The 19,351-nt window shown below is 35.7% G+C and overlaps 2 protein-coding genes across 2 annotated transcripts; one reads left to right on the top strand and one right to left on the bottom strand.

The window, feature by feature from the left end:
* Positions 1 to 14,550: 14,550 nt before the first annotated feature.
* Positions 14,551 to 15,061, bottom strand: LOC139870099 (uncharacterized). The gene is made up of 2 exons (XM_071857951.1): positions 14,938 to 15,061; positions 14,551 to 14,819 (listed from the first exon to the last, which is right to left on the bottom strand). The coding sequence occupies exons 1-2, from the start codon at positions 15,059 to 15,061 to the stop codon at positions 14,551 to 14,553; spliced, it is 393 nt and encodes a 130-aa protein (XP_071714052.1).
* Positions 15,062 to 17,889: 2,828 nt separating this feature from the next.
* LOC139870098 (protein LIGHT-DEPENDENT SHORT HYPOCOTYLS 5-like) lies at positions 17,890 to 18,483 on the top strand. The gene has a single exon (XM_071857950.1). The coding sequence runs from the start codon at positions 17,890 to 17,892 to the stop codon at positions 18,481 to 18,483; it is 594 nt and encodes a 197-aa protein (XP_071714051.1).
* Positions 18,484 to 19,351: the final 868 nt, after the last annotated feature.

The raw sequence follows: 19,351 nt of genomic DNA, 5'->3' as shown, positions 1-19,351 counted from the left end.
GAGAAACTCCGCTTTTTGACGTTTAAAGATGGCCTCAACTTTGGCCGTGAACTCGGGGTCCTCGCTCGTGCCCCCATTATCGGTGTCGTGTCCATTTCTCATCTTCATTCTATAAAACGAAAAAGGTTAAACAACGAATGAAAAGACATGACACGCATATATATACATATACACCTTACCGTCCCATCTTGCTCAACAATCATCTTACATCGCTCGTTTGACACGATTTGCACCCGTAACAATGGTAGCTAGTCATTGCTACGTGAGCACGTCGCATTAACTCGTTAGTACAACGTCTATCTCGCTTGATGATTACAACTACAACAAAAAACAATTAGTGCAAGGTTAGGTCACATAAACCTAAGCACTAACAATTCCCGATCCGACCCGAAGTCCTACAAGTCCCGCATAAAAGCGCATACACAATAAAGTCTAAGTCTAGGCACCTATCTCAAGTCGCCTAAATCCCTTAGACCATGCTCTGATACCACTTGAAACAACCTAACCCGTATTCCATACGATATTTTTTTTTATACTCATTTATGCGCCAATCAAATATGTAAACCAGTCCACACATTTCGTTAAAACATACAACAAGTTTAGGGTTTACATTAGGCACGACGGCCATTAACAAATGTGATACAAGTTTGACCTATTCAAAAATGATAGTTTTAATCCAAACAACACATCGAGCATGGTTTGGGGCTAAACTACCCAGAACGCTAGGCCAACTTCCAAAAGCTCCAACAAAACATCATCAAAGGACACCTAGTGCCCAACAACCCCTTTCCCCTTATCCGCACCTGCATCTAAAAAGATAAACAACGAGAGGGGTAAACTAATGCTTAGTGAGTGCAACAATTATACATGTTCATATATAATCTACTTACTTGCAATCACTTACCATACCGCATACAAGCTAGCAATTCGATAACCATGCAAACATCATGCATAAACTACTATCCACAATTCACAAGAAGCTAGCAACAACAATAGCATATAGTTCACAATTTAATTATGCTAGATACGAATTCACACAACCATGGTTAACCAATCGAACAAGGGAACGGTACTTAAAAGACCGTCGGAGTTCATAACATCCATTAGTGTTACTTAAACACCGCGTAATCACTAATCTCCCGGGTGATGTCTTGAACAACGCGACTAACTCACCCCCATGACAATGTGGCGTCTTGAACACCGCGACGATTCCACATGTCAATCAAAACAATGAGTGGTGCCTTGAACACCGCGACATCCACTCCCATGACAATGTGGTGTCTTAAACACCGCGACAATACCACATGTCAATCAACCCAATGAGTAGTGTCTTAAACACCGCGACAATACTACTCGTTACATAGAATGTGGTGTCTTGAACACCGCGACAATGCCACATTCATACTACATAAATAAATACATTATATACGTACACGCATAATTATTCCACTCACCTTAATACAAGGATGATGATTATGCACTTCCGAACTTCAAAGCAATGTACCTAATACATTAAGTACACTTTCAATACACAACTAGTGGAGCTAACCACATTACTTACACTTGAGCATTTAATGACTCAATTTGCATTAAACAACTCAACTACACCAAAACCGCCCATAAATAGCCAAGACTCAACTTCAATCACTAAAGCTAGTGAATTAAAGTCTATTAACACAAACTTGGGGTATTTCATACCCATTTCACCCAATTAGGTCAACTAGTACTCATTTGACCCATTTTAAATACTTAGACTCACAATCGAGTCAAACTTACCCATTAACACTTCTTTCACCAATTTAAAGGTGTATTAGTGACTTAACAACACCATTTAACACCTACAACCTCAAATCATTAGGCCAAACCCTAGGTTATGGCCATTAGGGTTTACTTTCATCAATCTAACCCCAAAACCCACCCATTTAACCCTCAAATGGGTCATACAAGTTCCAAATGAACCAAACCCTAGTATAAACCAATTAAAACTCAAACATAGAGTTAAAACTTACCAACACTATCCACTTGTAGCTAACAACAAGGAGAACAACTTTAATTCTTGCTCCAAGGTTTGATTCACAAATCTCCACTCTCAAATCTCACTTGAAATCAAATGGGTTTTTAAGTTTTTAGAGAAATTAGAGAAAGAAAATGAAAAAGAAATGGATAATAGAGGATAAGTGGCTGAGACTTAAAGTCTCCATCAGATCTATACGCGAAAAGACGATTATTTCCTCGAATTTACCCTTTTAAAAACCAGATTCGGAGTCAGATTGCACAGGAGGTCGCGGCGCGACCCCTATTCTTGCGGCGCGACAATACAAAAGTATTTCGACCTGTTTAACAGGCCTCCTGACCTTGATTTCAGTTGGATATCGCGGCGCGACCAGGACTTCAGCGGCGCGACATATAAAGGAAAAATCAGCCCTTCTTAGCATGCCTCCTGACTTTGTTTTGAGTTCAATGTCGCGGCGCGACAAAGGCTTCCGCGGTGCGGCAATGGCCTTCAACTGACCCATTCGACAACTTTACACAACTTAACGATTTATTCAACTTGTACACCTTGTTCACGCTTCCTATGCATGTCTAAACTTCATCTTTTAGTTTCACAAGACTTAACATCAACAAAGACTCATGCATATACCTATACATGCATATATTCTAAACACATATATATATATACATACATACTCGTATATATATGTTTACATAATAACTAACACTTAGGTCTTTTAGTCACATAAACGCACACGTTATAAGCGTACTAATAATTAAGTTTGTACCTTTAAATATGTACAGGAAAAACGGGATGTTACAGCTAATTTGTAAGATTTTCTTGTAAAATTCGTAATTTCTAAGATTTTCTCGCTCATCTCTCGGATATTTTTGTAAAATCTTGTAAAACCGTATATAAATATACATGTATTTATGTTTTTATGTATATTATTATTAAAAAACTATAAAGTCAACGTCCGAGATCTCCCCGAGATTATTCCGAGATGCCGAGATCTCCCTAAAAAAGTCCAAACGAGATCTCTCCAAGATCCGAATTCTCCAGCCTTGATTGCAATAGATAGAATTGGACAAGTACTAAATATGTAAAAGGTGATCACTTTTTGTTTTTTCAGATTTGACGTTACTGATTTAACTTGACCCGTTGACAGAACCACAAGTTGTTGGAGAGAGCTAGATAACCATCATTTCTTTAGTTATATTCGGGTGAAAAAACGATTGAAACGAAACAAATATCGTAGTAGATTTAAGTATTTAACTATGTCTTTGGATCGTTGATATGATCATGGGGGCTTGAAGGAAATGGAAAAGATTGGTACTATACATGATACTGGGTCGTACTTAAATAGAGTAAATGATATGATATTGAGTTAACAGTTTTAAGGAGGGAAAGGTGAAAATAAATAATGGGTCATAAGAACAAATGACCATAAATGATTTGTGAGTCAATCAAAGATGATATGCTAGGAATTCGGCTTCAAATGAGGCTAATGATCCTGGATCATTTGATGATAAAGAGGTGAGCTTATTTCCGGCTCACAATGGACGTGTTTCTCATAGAGATGTTAAAGAATCCATAATTTTGTTAATAGTTCGGTAAAATGTTTAGTGGGTCGTTATCTTTAGAAAAAGAGGAAAAGAGCGTTTGGTAAGCATCATTTCATTAGTAATATTCTTGGGACAACTAAAACGAAATAGATATCGTAATAGTTTTAACTGGTGCCTTTGGACTATTGATATGACAGAGAGCATGGAAGTAAAAGACAACGATGATGATTTTTCTTCTTCGGATTCAAAATCTTAGGATGCTCCATTATGATTATTTTTGGTGACGATTTTTAGTTCGGAACTTAAGTTCTCGCTCCGGGCTTTAATACTTATATTCCTTTGTGTTTTAATTTTTATTCCTGGAAATCTAGTCGACGTTTAGTTGGTTTCTGTGTGATTTTCGGGTGAATATTTTACGGTTTGTGTGGTGTGGTATTTAATTGGTATCGTTGTACTTGTTCGCAGTCGAAATTGTTGTTGTGGGTCATCTGATATCGTTATAATTCTAGCTTCTGACTAATTCCTTAATTGATATATTTATTATTATTATTATCCTGATATAATTCTAAAAAATCTTGATTGATTTTTTAAAGGCAACTAAATATATCAATTAAGGAATTAGTCAGAAGCTAGAATTATAACGATATCAGATGACCCACAACAACAATTTCGACTGCGAACAAGTACAACGATACCAATTAAATACCACACCACACAAACCGTAAAATATTCACCCGAAAATCACACAGAAACCAACTAAACGTCGACTAGATTTCCAGGAATAAAAATTAAAACACAAAGGAATATAATGGGCCTCGTTTTGGGCTTCATCTCAACGTTGAAAAAACAGAAATTTTCTGGCCTACGGAGGACCCTCGCAGCAGGCAAGTGGGTGTCTTTCCTCCTAATATTGCTCGACCTTTAAATGGTGTTAAGTTGCTTGGGGCCCCCGCAAGTTCCGATCTTGGTTTTAGTAGTGAACTGGTGATGCAAAGGGTGACCAAGTCCATTGCGCTTATGGATAAGGTTGCTAAGCTTGATGATCCTCATTGTGAGTTGTTGTTGCTTAGGGCATGTACGTGAGTATCTAAACTCTACTTTACCTTGCGTACTTGTCCTCCTAGTGTATTTGAGGCGGCTCAACGCGCTTTCAATGGAGCCCTTCGATCTTCCTTGGAGCGTATTGTTACTGCTTCAGGGCCTGGGTTTGGTGATTGGCAGTGGCGGCTTGCCACCTTGCCATTTGCATTTGGAGGGCTTGGTGTTTATTCTGCGAGAGATGTTCGTCATTATGCTTTTCTGGCTTCTCGATTACAGTCTGCTGGGTTGCAGACCAAGCTCCTACGTCATGCGGGTATTGTTGGTCTTGGTCGTGCTTTTGAAGATGCATTGGGTCTGTTTAATAAAATGGTTGGGTTTGATATTTTAGGTAATCAGAGTGAGGTCGCTGCCCCCATACTCATGAAGAAATTGGCAGATGTTTATTTCACAAAGGTTACCGCTTCTGCAGAATCCACTTTTTCATTATCTCCCCGACAATCGGCCTTATGGAAATCGCAGCAGGGTGATCACACCTCTGCTTGGCTAAGGGCAGTCCCTATTTTGGGGTTGGGTCAGACGATGAACGCAAAGACTTACCGATGTGTGTTGTGCTACCGGTTGGGTGTTCCATTGTTCTCTATCTCGACGGCATGCTCTGCCTGTTCAAGGGTTTTTACTGGGGATATTTTCGGGGATCACGCGGTGTCTTGTGCTGGTATGGTGGGTGTTAAGCATCGACATAATGTTGTTCGGGATTCCCTTGTTGATGTTTGTTATCGATCTGGGATTTCAGCGAGAAAGGAGGTTGACATTGGGTTGTCTGGAGGGAACGACAGGGCCCTCAGACCTGCAGATGTGTTACTTTATTCCTGGGATTGTGGTCGCGATGTTTGTGTTGACTTGACAGGGTCTTCTCCTTTGACACAGTCTGGGCTTTCTGACTTTGTCCCTGGACGTGCTGTGGTTGATGCGGCTCGTCGGAAGCGGATCAAGTACGAATCTAGCTGTCAGGCGATTGGTTATGGTTTCATTCCTTTCTCATTTTCTTCCCTTGGGGAATTAGAAAATGATGCTGTTTCTTTACTAAAGCGGGTTCAGAAGAGTTCGATGGCGCAAGATATTGGTGCCGGTGCTGCTGCTCATATTTTTACTAGGATATGTTTTGCTATTGTTAGAGGTGTGGGGGCCCAGATTGTCTCTAGGCTTCCCACTAATTTTTTGTAAGTTTTAATACTTTTAAGTTTATTATAATAATAATAATAATAATAAAAAGAATAATAATAATAATAATAATAATAATAATAATAATAATAATAATAATAATAATAATAATAATAATAATAATAATAATAATAATAATAATGTACTGACTTGTGTCATTGCATTTATATCACGATTAGTATTTTTTTTTTTTTTAAGTGTTGGATGAGTTTTAGGTTTGTTGCGATCCTTTTGTATGTGTCTTTTATCTTTGATGAATTCTTTGATGATAAAAATATATATATTTTTATTGTAAAAAAAAAAAAAAAGGTGTTGGATGAGTTATGCGGAGTATAGTTTTAAGGGTAAATAAGGAGCTTGGAAAGGAAGACTTGTGATAAATATAAATATAGAATAGTCATTTCAAGAAGTGAAGTAACAATTGAAGAGATGATGGTTGAAAGAGTTCAGAACGTACAGATATCAGAAACAAAACATACATCATACACTACCATCTGTCCAATCACAATTTTTCCCTTGTGAAAATAATCCTCCTTAAAAAGAAAAACTGAAACAGAAAAGAAAATAAAAATAAAAATAAAAAATAAGTACGTAAGGAATACAATATTTTTATTAAACGAGTTAATGAGATAGGCCGCTAGTTAGTGCGAGAAATCATTTTCAATCTTTAAATAGTGGCGAATCTAGTATCAAAATTTAATGGGGTTTCGAATTTTTTTTTTTCAATACGAATTATGTTTAAAAGGTATTTTAGTGATCATTTATTATTTTTATTTTTTATAAAACCTAAATATATATGGGGTCATATACTTAAATGTAGTGATGTCCAGAGACGAAGCTTGAACTATATACTTGGAGGGGCCAAAATCATTTTAGATTGTATTAATTAAGTGAGCATTATCACTTCACAATTGATAATAAACCATCTCTGAGAGGTTCACAACGAATTTTATTTGATTTTTTTTTTGCAAAAGTTAATTTGTAAAATATTTTTAGAAAAGCTTTTTGCCTGATTGTAAAATTGTGTTTTTCAAATGTATTTAAAAAACCTTTCACCTTAATGTGAGAAAGAATTTTAGTACACAAAATCCATCAAACATGCACTGATATAGTTTAACAAATCATAAGATATCTGAAATTATTTAACTCCAAATTGAAAAGGTTTATGTGAAACGTGTTTTAAGTTATTTCGAACACTAAGAAGTTTTTGAAAAGATCTCATATTGAAATACTTTAACGTCAAAGAAACAAGTCATGCAATGTAATATAATTAGTGTGGCTAAATAATTTAATATACAGCGGTATTACTCATTGTAATATATAATCCATATCTCTTAGTCAAATTTTTGGGGTGGCCTTAACCCCCGCTAGTCCCTTCTATCCTCCGTTCTTGATGGTGTCATATACAATTTGAATAATACATTATTAAAAAAAAAATCTAAACATGTGAGGTCATAGGATCTCATAGCCTTTCGAGTAGGCTCGTCACTGTATTTAAATAGCTGATTCGGAGTAGAGAAATGCTAGAAAAAACTCAATTATTGTTTAAGAATAGAAAAAACATATGCTAAAAATAGACATGGTGAAGCAAAGAAATAGGAAGCGGTTACGTGATATCCATGCCTTCACGCCTGGTCATTGTGTAAAACAAATTCTGTAAATAAAAATGTGTGGAAGTATCATTTCTCAATAATAAAAATTAATAATTTAATAATAACGATTAAAATCATACACATTAATTATTTATTATTCATCTTCCTTTAGTAAGGGAGGTGATCCAAACACATCACTTTTTGAGTCATCTACACTTTTGTCTCATAAATTCATAATTATACTTCTAGGGTGTTGAACTTATATTATCATTCTAAATATATGTAATGGTATAATAGTAAATTAGGTGTTGATGGATTAACAAATAGTGTGTGAGGATCACCCCCTTTAATAATACACGTAATTAAAGTATTAACTATATTAACAGAATGGAACAACATTTAAATGTTAAGATGATCGAATAATTATGGCATCAGTTTAACTTATAATTTAAGTCCCGAATAACTCATGTAGATCATTAAGTCATTATTTTTGTTTAAGACAAGTTGTCGTCATCACCTAGAGAGGACTTAACCACATTCACGATCATATGACACGCACGCATGCGCTTCAACACTTGTATGAAATTTTTCATAAATAATACGGAGTATGAAATTCTATTTGAGATATGGTGATCTACATTGAACAAACCTCGTAACTAACCAATACAATGACGTAATTACAACAACACAAACACGACAAATGAGAAATAGCCAAACTCACTACCACCGACCAAAATTGAACCCTAACCCACCATCGTACCCACGTCCACCTAAAGCCAAACAATCGCCAAAACCTAAAGCAACTCGATCCAGTAGCACCCAGCAAATATAACAACCAAAGCCACAACAAAGAAACTCGTAGGAATCAAGCTACCATGTAAGTGCACGATCCCAAACTACCACGAAGGACCAATTCAGCAGCCAAAATATCACCAATAACCAACTTGAAAGAAATGGGAGAAAATCATACCGCATTGCACGAAGAACAAAATTAACAAAACCAAGGACATGATAACCAAAAAATAGATAAAGGTGGAAAGCAACAAAATATGAGAAGATACTAGCTGAAAACGAGAAAACCACCATAGTAACCAAGACCATTCAAAAATGTCAAGAAACTTTATTTTAAACCGAAACCATATCTACACTTAACAGAAAACAGAGATCTGGTAGGGAAAATTGGGAGGCTGACCCTAAGCTGCTCTGGCGTGAAACATGGATCCGGCTGGGCACCCACCCCTAATATCATCACTGGAAGGAAGCAGAACACTACTAAGAACAGTGCTTTCTATTTGCCAATTAACCTTGTAAAAATAGAAAATGGAAAGAAGAAAAAAACCGAACACGAATCCGGTGTGAGACACAAAGTAAACGGAGATCCATCGGCGTCACAAAAAACTGATGACGGATAAACCAAGACAACACACCCACCTGTCTCCACCACCCCTCAACACAGAACACCAAGGCAACCCTCGGTGTTCGTCGCCTGTAAAACTACGGTGAACAAAAAAAAAATTTGCTACAAATACGCGTCGGAATATGAATGTGAAAAAACAAAACATGGAAGAAGAAAAGAAAGTAGAAAAATTAAAGGAGGGAGATGGTAAAAATGAAAGTAGGACGAACTTCTGGCGAGGTTTCGGAGACCGGAAGCATCGGTGACAAAGACGCCCTTAAACCCTTTATCAGATTTTTTTCACCGGTCAGGTGGGACGCACCACCCTGCTGGTGCGTCAACCTCAATGCTAGATTTTGACACAGAAAATCAGTAGAATATCTTCCCCCTGTGGTGTTGCGCACCAGTACCGGAACCTCGATTTCTGCTTTTGAAAAACACTTAGACCCATTTTAAATTTTCCATTTCGACACCTGTTGATAAACCAAATCTGTTTAACCATTCTAAATATCAAAATACGACATTTTAACCAAGTATTTCATACACACATTTAACCAACCGACGCGTCTTGACATGGAACTTTACATAGTTCAAATTTTCTTACATAAAATATTAGAGACGCTTACAATCCAATACTCATAAAACATACACATGACATTCGTAATACAAGATTCGTTTGGCGTCCAACAAGCGGTAATCTAAGCACGAGGAATTCAATACTTGCATACCAATTACACTTTAACCACTGCTCCACCACTCCCTTGTCGGCTCCTTACCATAACAAATGCTTAGCGCACCTATCAATCATATAAACAACATAAAGGGGGTAAGCTACATGCTTAGTGAGTTAATTTGGTAAGTAATAAGGTAACATGTAAATATAATATTCAAGCCGAAGGTTGCTTTCATAACCGGGTTCTTTCATACATATTGTAGACACATCAAAATGCCAACTCCTCATCTCGTGAACTCAATCGACACCCTCTTGAACGGACGCAATCCGGGAGCCCCAAGTCACCTTTACACCATACATCACAAGTGCGTACCCCTCTCGGAACTAGCCCTTTGTAAAATCCATCATCGCATACTTAGCAAGTGCATAGTCCTCTCAGATCTAGCCCCTTGTATCATTCATCACCGCATACTTAGCAAGTGCATAGTGTTCTCGGAAGTAGCCCATTGCATCATTCCACCTTTCTATCTATAAAAGTGCGTAGTCCTCTCGGAACTAGCCCCTTGTATCATCAACAATCAAAAAAATACTAGGCATTAGCCTCATAACCCATTGACCCGCCAAATTGCCCCTAAATATGGCCTTCTTCATGACTTAGCACCTTCACACCTCCTTGAACTTGATTAGCACTTATAAAATAAAGTGGCTAATCCTTAATCACTTAGTCCACAATTAACATGCTTTATATTAACATAAATGAGCTCACTTTCTACTTAGGGGCTGATTGACTTATTAAAGTCAACCCCTACAATCCCTATAGTACTTTTTCATAATCATCTCTCTTAAAATTTATCTCATGACTAATTCATAAATCTTTCCATACAAACCTACATAACATAAATTACATTGAAGCATAAATAGCTTCTAATAATTTCATAAACACCTTTACTTTACTAAAATCATATTTTCATAAACTATTATTCCAAACTTACCTACCTTTCATTCATTTCATCTGAACAACACATTATTCCTTCATTCAAGCATATACACAAACACTTGGTATGCATAGCTCTACTTTAATCCTTTTCATTACCAAAAATCTTTCCCAATCCATTTTCTTCGTCCCTCAATCATTCATCTAATACATTTCTTCTTAAAAAAATACATATATTTAACTTCTTTGAAGCATTTCATCAAATTCACTTTCTTCATTCTTCTTCTTACAAGAACATCCAAATTCATCAAAATGACATTTTATTAAACACCTATAGTGCATAATTCTTCAATGTATGTTTAGTTAGCATTTTAATTCCTTATTACATCTTAATCATGATTTCTGGCAAGAAAATCACCATTCTAATGTATCATTATCATTCTTTGATCATAAACGTCATGTTTAATCATTATCCTTCACTAGAATCATTATCAAACTTAAATCTCACACATACATAAGAATTATGAACAACAAATTTCAAATTTAGAGCTTACCACATGTGTATGGAAAAAGCCTTAGCTCTTAGGAACAAGTTGCACTCCATCTGGATCAAGCCTTAGCATTATCACAAAATACAATTGTAGCTTTCGAAATAGGATGATGTAATTCAAGTAAGAGATTACGGATCCAATATGATTCCGCAACAACATTGGCAACACCCCTATACTCTGCTTCGGCACTTGACCGTGAAACAGTCGGTTGGTGTTTTGAGGACCAAGAGATGAGATTATCACCCAAATAGATACAATACCCCGAAGTAGATCGTCGAGTGTCCGGACAACCTGCCCAACTGGCGTCCGTGTAGGAGCCTAGTGAAGTGGATTTTGTACGCATAATGTGCAGACCGAGGGACAGCGAGCCTTTAATATATCATATAATTCTTTTCAAGGAGAGCATGTGAGGGTCACGAGGTACAGCATGTGTAGGTAAATTTGTTGCACCGCGTACGAAATTTCAGGTCTCGTAAATGTTAAATATTGTAGCGCACTGGCTAGACTGCGGAAGAATGTGGGATTCGAATATAATGGACCAAATGTATCACTTTGTTTTCCTTGTGTATCCACGGGTGTGATAATCGAGTTACTGATATTCATTCCTGCTCGATGAACAATGTCCCCGGCATAAGCTTCTTGACTTAGAAATAGACCTGTTTCGTTACGTTTGACAGAAATACCCAAGAATGATCCCAAGGGTCCTAAATCTTTCATCGGGAATTCTTTGGCTAATGAAGACATAAGATCCAATCTCAACCTGTCAGAAGAAGTAGCAAGAATAATATTGTCGACATATAATAATAAATAAGCGATGTCGGTTGCCTTTTTATATATTAAAAGTGAATGGTCGGTTTTGCTTTGCACAAAACCAAGAGTAAAGACGAAATCCGCAAATCTTTGATACCAAGCCCGAGGTGCCTGTTTTAAACCATAAAGTGAACGATGCAATAAACATACATGATTAGGCTTAGTCGAATCCCGAAAACCCATTGGTTGATACATATATATCGTTTCATTAAGATTGTCATGTAAAAAAACATTTTTAACATCCAATTGGTGAATAGGCCAATCCTTAGATATGTCAATAGTTAATACAGTCTGAATAGTAGCGGGTCTGACTACGGGCTAAAGGTCTCGTGACAATCTATACCAATTTGTTGAGTCCGACCGTCACCAACTAACCGGGCTTTATAATGTTCAAAAGTTCCATCTGACCGTGGTTTGTGTCTAAATATCCACATTGACCTTATAACATGCATGTGTGGTTGATGAAGAACAAGGGTCCACGTCTTATTTTCAATCAAAGCCCGATATTCATCAGCCATAGCACGGTTCCAATTCGGGTTGGCCAAGGCTAGTTTGGGATTGGTAGGAAGAGGAGAAATAGGAGTCGTGCTAGATAAGTTGAAGGGAATTTTTGGCTTAGAGATACCTGCCATGCCACGAGTTACCATGGTACGAGTGGGATGAGTAGTAGTAATTTGAGGTGTTGAAGTTGTAGTACTAGAAGTACCATGTAAAGGTGGTGAATTTGTAGTAGAAGAATCGAATGAGTTTGCATGTATGGAATGAGTCAGAATATTAGTGGGGTTTGTGTGTGGTATGTGTTGAGGTCCAGTAGAAGAATTTATTGTTGGGCTGACATCAGAATAATGAGGAGACTAAGATAGGCTTATAGTAGTAGGACTAGTAGGATTAATGGGCTGAGGGTTGTGATCCACTTGGGAGTACAACAGTGGAGGAAAGTTATTTGTGAGAAAATCATAAGTTTTGGGACCAGAATTGAGAGTAGCGAAAGGAAATTGTTGTTCATCAAAAATTACATGACGACAAATGATTATCTGTTTAGCGTTTAGATCGTAACACTTGTAGCCCCGATGTTGTTTCGGATAGCCTAAAAAGACACAAGGAGTAGAACGAGCTTGTAGCTTATGAATTTTGGTTGGTAGGATAAGTGGATAACATAAACAACCGAAGATACGTAAGTGATCATAGGATGGATTACATGAGTATAGAAGGTGAGTGGGAGAGAGATTTTGAAGTAAATGACTAGGAAGAATATTAAGCAAGTAGGTGGCCACATCTAAATCATGATGTCAAAAGTATTCGAGAATGGAGGCGTGATGTAAGAGTATACACATTATATTATTAATTGTACGATTTTTTTCTTTCAGCTTTGCCATTTTGGGAGGAAGTGTATGGGCAAGAGAAACGAAAAATCATACACTTTTTAGCACAAAAATTATGGAAAGATGTGTTGTTGTACTCGGTACCGTTATCACATTGAAATTTTTTTATGTGAGCGTTAAATTGTGTTCGCACATATGTATTAAAAGTGATGAAGGTTTCGTATACTTGGGATTTATGACCAAGTGGGAAAGTTCATAAAAAAATTAGAATAATCATCAAGAAATAGAATATAATATCGATGGCCACTACTACTAGGTATGGGTGAAGTCCATAAATCACCATGGATAATATCAAAAGGAGAATGAGTAACATTATTAGAAGTATGAAAAGGTAAACGTATATGTTTATCGAATACATAAGTTTGACAAATAGAGTTTTTATTGGACGATGTACAGAAAAAGCAGTAGGTGATGATAGTTGGTGCAGCTTGGAAGGTTGAATCGGGTAGAGGTCGTCGGTGCTATTACACCGAATGATTGGTGTCCACATCGGAAAGTCCTTCACAGTAAAACCAAAAGGATCAAATTCAAGAGATATGTTATTAACTTATTATCAATAGAAAGACGACGAACAGAAAATAAGTTTTTTAATGAGATTAGGTGCATGAAGTACATGAGATAGATATAGAGGTCGGTTAGGAGATGTTGGGATAATGGTGTGGCCAAAATCGTGAATTGGAATACCGTGTCTACTACCGACAATAATACTTTTATTTGGGCTCGAAGGAAAATAAGACGGAAGATTACCTTGATTATTCGTCATGTACGACGTTGCACCGGTGTCCATGTACCAGTTTTCATCGGGAGGATGCAATGACATGGTGTGCATAGCTGCTTCAATATATGTGGGAGTATATGTCGATGCCACAGAATTAGCATAGCAATGAGTTGGACGAGCACCTAAAATTCCAGCTTGAGAATTGGTTGGATTAACAGGAGCATTGGGCCTAGCCCATTGCGAAATAGGATAAGGGCATGGAGGACTGGGCCAACTAGAGGACTACCAAGCCCATGGACCATAGCTCATATATTGTTGTGAGTTTTGAGCACTGAATTGATGTGGATAATAGGAGCGATTTCTGCCTCTGCCAGAATTTCCTCTTCCACGAAAATTGTTACCCTGATAATTTCCATTGCCAGACCACGATAATTATTCCCACGATATGAACCGTTACTAGTGTGTGTGTTTGTGGATTGCTTAGGTAGAACTGTAGACGAAGAGGCAGCGAGTAAAGCCGTTCCAGAATTAACAGAAGCAATTGATGATTTTTGTGCTTTATGTGTTTCTTCAATGATAAGCATGGACCTAGTGTCATAAAATGAGGGTAGAGTCTTTTGATGATGAAGAAACGTTGGCATACTTTGATAGCTATCATTTAACCCGGTGATGATTTATAAAACCAGTTGCTTTTCTTCCATCTTTGACCCAACATCGATTAGCTTATCAAATATTATCTTTAGTGCTTGACAGTACGATGATATATCTAGAAAATCATCTTGTTTCGTGTTCGAGAACTTCTGTTTGAGATAGATTGCACGAGAATTTTGATTGTCTTGAAACATACTTTTGAGGCGTTCCCGCGCCTGTTCTGCAGATTGACCGAGTTTAAGAATAGGAAGGAGAAGATAATTAGAGATGGTTTCATAGATCCATTGTAACACTATTGCATCCAAACGAAACCATGATTAAGTATTTTTAGTGATTATGGGGTGGTTTCAGAAATAGTAGATGAATCAGAAGAGGGTGCAGCAGGGATAATATGATGGATAACTTCAAACGCGCGACAGTGTATTTGAATAATTCTACCCACGAAGAGTATTGTGTTTTATTCATCTCAAGGGTGATTGGGATAAAGTTCTTAATGTTATTGACTGTTATTGCGGGATGGATTTTGGCGGCCATGATTGTAGCGAATGAAGCAGACGAGAAGAGAAAAAAAAAGGTTTAGAATGGGTGGTCTAATACCATGTAAGTTTGGAATGAAATTGTGTCTTTTCATTGATATGTCCACCGTATATATACAAATCACCCTATCATCTATTTTGATACAAGATTATAAACATGTACACAATTATAGGAATGATACAGTAAATAATTCCTATGTATATCCTAAAGTTAGTTGGGATATTATGTTGACTTTCGGGTTCTATTATATATATATATATATATATATATATATATATATATATATATATATATATATATATATATATATATATATATATATATATATATATATATATATATATATAAATACTTATACTTTAAAAGTTATCTAAACAAGTTGAATAAGGTTAAGATAAACCACTTGGGCATAGCCTAAGTAGCCACCGAATTTTCAATGAAGCGGGAGACTCAGGTTCAATACTTGGTAACGTCCAATATTGAATTAATAGGACTTTTGAATAGAGAGAGCGCCAATGCATGCCATTTACCCGGTTACGTTCTCGTTACTCCGGGGCTTGTCACTCTGAAATTTTGCTCGCTAATGGGGACTCATGATTATTGCTAGAGAGGTTTCCTCTATGAACTCAAATAAAAAAAATATGGAATATGTATTTTTTTTTTTTTTTTGGTTTTATATCACTCTTAATAACTACTTTATTAAAACTATGTATCGTCATTTATATTTATATATATTATTTTTTAATATTTGTAATATTAAAGAATTTATATAGACAGATTCTTAACTTTAATGTAAAATACTTTTAAAAGTTCACTAAAAGATGAAAGATTGTTTACATTTCATATTTTCTATAACTCGTAAACGAAAAATCAAATAATGTTGTAAGGGGCGGAGCCAGGATTTGTGGTCAGTGGTGTCACAGGTTAAAACTCAAAAAAATTTCTACTAGATGTCTTATTTCAGTGGTGTCACTCATAAAAATTTACACTATCCGCTAGTGTCACTAGCTAAAATTCTAAATTTTTTTTCACTATATCGCGTATTTCAGTAGTGTCCCGTGCCCACGCTGCCTTCTACATAGCTCCGCCTCTAATGTTGTTGATGTTCACTAAAGGAAATGTTCACTGATAAATCTTATATGCTAGCAAGAGCTGAAAAGTTTCTTTGAACCTTATTTAAATAAAAACACGTTTAAAAATGTTTCATTTCATAAATCTCGAAATAGATATTCACGGTTCCATTTTACTAAATTCCAAAAAGAATGTCCATTATTATAATTAGACTAACATATTTATCTTAACCTACAACAAAATACTAAATTACACAATCAATCGTAAAAATTGAAATTGTTAAATTAGACGTCACATCCACTCTAATTTATAAACACTTAAACTTCGAATGAAAAAAAAACACACAATCATTTTTATCTACAATAGAAGTCGATCTCATAATCTCAAAGTTAATTAATGAGAGCCTATTTGTCTGTACACAATTAAATTGACACAAAAATATTACGGAGTAATTTATATACATTATCTAATACACAAAAAAGATGAATAGTTCGTCCTTTCACTTTTTTTTCCCTACTTTTTTTTTCCAAAAAAAGCCCCACACTTTGTTCAAATATTAAAATCGACCCCCTAAACAGGGGGTAAAGTGCCAAATACTCATTTCCATAAAAAATCTTAAATAAACTTCATACAAATATTCAACAAGCCATATCTTCTCGCTCGCAACGAGTTAAATTTTTCCGACACCATCGTTAAACTCGAAATAATTTTAGAAACACAATGTTACTAACTATATGCAAAACGGACGCTTTTAAAAAACGCTAAATATTTGAGGTACTTTTCATGCACGTTGATTTTGTGTTAAATTTTTAAAAGTCGACAATTCCATAGCGAAACGCGGAGATGCACATATATTGTTAATTTAAAATAATATTTAAATCTTTCACGGATTATACCTTTTAGTTCGATTCGAGTTGCGATTCAACAACATCATCGTTAGCTACGAAATAATTTTACAAACTAAACGCAATAAAATACATTGAAAACCGAACCCCTAACGCGAAGCAAGGGTTCGAAAACTAGTTGAGTTTTATTTATAGTAAGGCATAAACAAGTACATATATTACTAAAATAAAAAAAAATAAAAAAAAAATCTAAAGTTGCATGTACGTAGTGTATTTTATAGCTAAACACACCTAAAGAAATTGCTGTACAAAATGAGTAATAAGTAGAAAGTTTGAGGAGTATCATTTTTATCAAATTATAGTTATAGATATTTGTGTGCCCTTTTATAGGAAACCCAATATGGTCTAATTTAAACATTCATATATTCAGTAGTATTTCACAGCAACACAAGTCAAGCTTTATTTACCTTCCCAAGGTCTTGTAAAATCTACTGTTCTTTTCACTAATAAATCATATCCCATCAATTGCAAGCTCACTTCAACATCAATCCAACACATAATATAATAATAGAGTATATAGCATAGTACTACTTAATAGACTCCTTCCATTTCTTGTACAACCAAAACTAGCCTTAAATATCATTACATCATCCACCATCTACCTATCACTTTTGTTTTCTTAAAATCACCTCTTTAGTTCTTTTTGTTGAAATAGTTGTCACTATTTCTTGTTATCAAAAAGGAAACCTTGTAAGATTATCAACATCCCACAAAAAGAAACAACTATATCACATAACATCATGCTCTAGCTTTCAAATAATTACAACCCTTTTCTTCTAAAGTTGTAATAATTGTAACCCATATTTCAAAAAACTATCTTTTCAAATTAAAACAAAAGAAAACCCTAGAATGGATCCCTTTCCTGAAATAGAAACCAATGATAACAAAAACCCTAACTTTTTATCAGTCTCTTCATCAAGCTCTTCACCCACAACAACGACAACAACAACGCCCAGTCGCTACGAAAACCAAAAGCGTCGCGACTGGAACACGTTCTGTCAGTACCTAAAAAACCACCGGCCACCACTCACACTGTCTCGATGCAGTGGCGCAAATGTACTCGAGTTTCTTCGATATCTTGATCAATTTGGCAAGACTAAAGTCCACACACCCGTTTGCCCGTTTTACGGGCACCCGAATCCGCCGTGTCCTTGCCCGTGCCCGCTCCGACAAGCGTGGGGCAGCTTAGATGCTTTGATTGGTCGTCTTCGGGCAGCTTATGAAGAAACAGGTGGACAGCCTGAAACAAACCCTTTTGGTGCTCGAGCTGTACGGCTTTATCTTCGTGAAGTTCGAGATGTTCAATCGAAAGCAAGAGGAATTAGTTACGAGAAGAAAAAAAGAAAGAAACCAATAGCAACAACACAAAATGATCATCTTCAACAGTTTCCAAATATTTCATCATTTCAAGGTTTTAATCTTCCACCGGGTGATACGATTTGAAGTTGTTTATTAATTAAAACTGTTATCTGATAAAAAGGTTGAACCTTTTTAATCAAATAAGCTGTCTGAAATGAAGTTGTTAACTTTATTTAACAGCTTATTTCAAAACACATTAGCAGATAAACAGTTTTAATATATGTTTATTAAATGTTTAGATCTATCATCTATGTTGTAATGTTTCTCAATTTTAGAAGTAGTAATTAAGTGGTAATTTCATCTCTTTCTAGGGTTAATTAGGTCAGTTGTGGCTGCTTGTTTTTCTTTTCTTGAATTAATGCACGTGTTAAATCAACTATTCTTCAAGTTGACTTTAGTGGAGTAGTAATTAATGGAGCTTTTGCATTTGTATTATTTATGGAACAAATAATTGTAATATGTTCTTGGTTTCAGTCAAGAATTTGAATTAGGTATATTTAACTGCAAGGTTTAATGAGTTATGTATCGTTGATTCGAATATTAACGGCAATGGTCGTTTAGATCATTTGCAACACGTTATATATAGAAACGAAATCATGTTCAATAGAAAGAAACCAACTCTGATGAGGATGATGTCATGCTTATTTCTTTTCCATGGCTTTCGAGTATATATTAATAAGAATGTAATTTTGTATTGGTTAAGTAGAGATTCACTTACACTATGCTATTTTTGTTTGTCTCGAAGGATTATATATCGTGGCCGTAAAATCACAATTAAAGTTCATTAATTTAAAGTTTCTGAAGTATATATTCTTATTTTCTGAAAATATTTAGTCAAATATTGTTTTAAATAAATGGATTTTCCTAATAACGACAGTCCTAACATGCTTTAAAGCATTCCACTAGTATTTTCAAACTAACGGTTATCATATTGTACAATGCTTTACGTGCC

Source organism: Rutidosis leptorrhynchoides, chromosome 10 (assembly GCF_046630445.1).
Source record: "Rutidosis leptorrhynchoides isolate AG116_Rl617_1_P2 chromosome 10, CSIRO_AGI_Rlap_v1, whole genome shotgun sequence".
NCBI lineage: Eukaryota > Viridiplantae > Streptophyta > Magnoliopsida > Asterales > Asteraceae > Rutidosis > Rutidosis leptorrhynchoides.
This window is presented reverse-complemented; position numbering and strand designations above follow the sequence as displayed.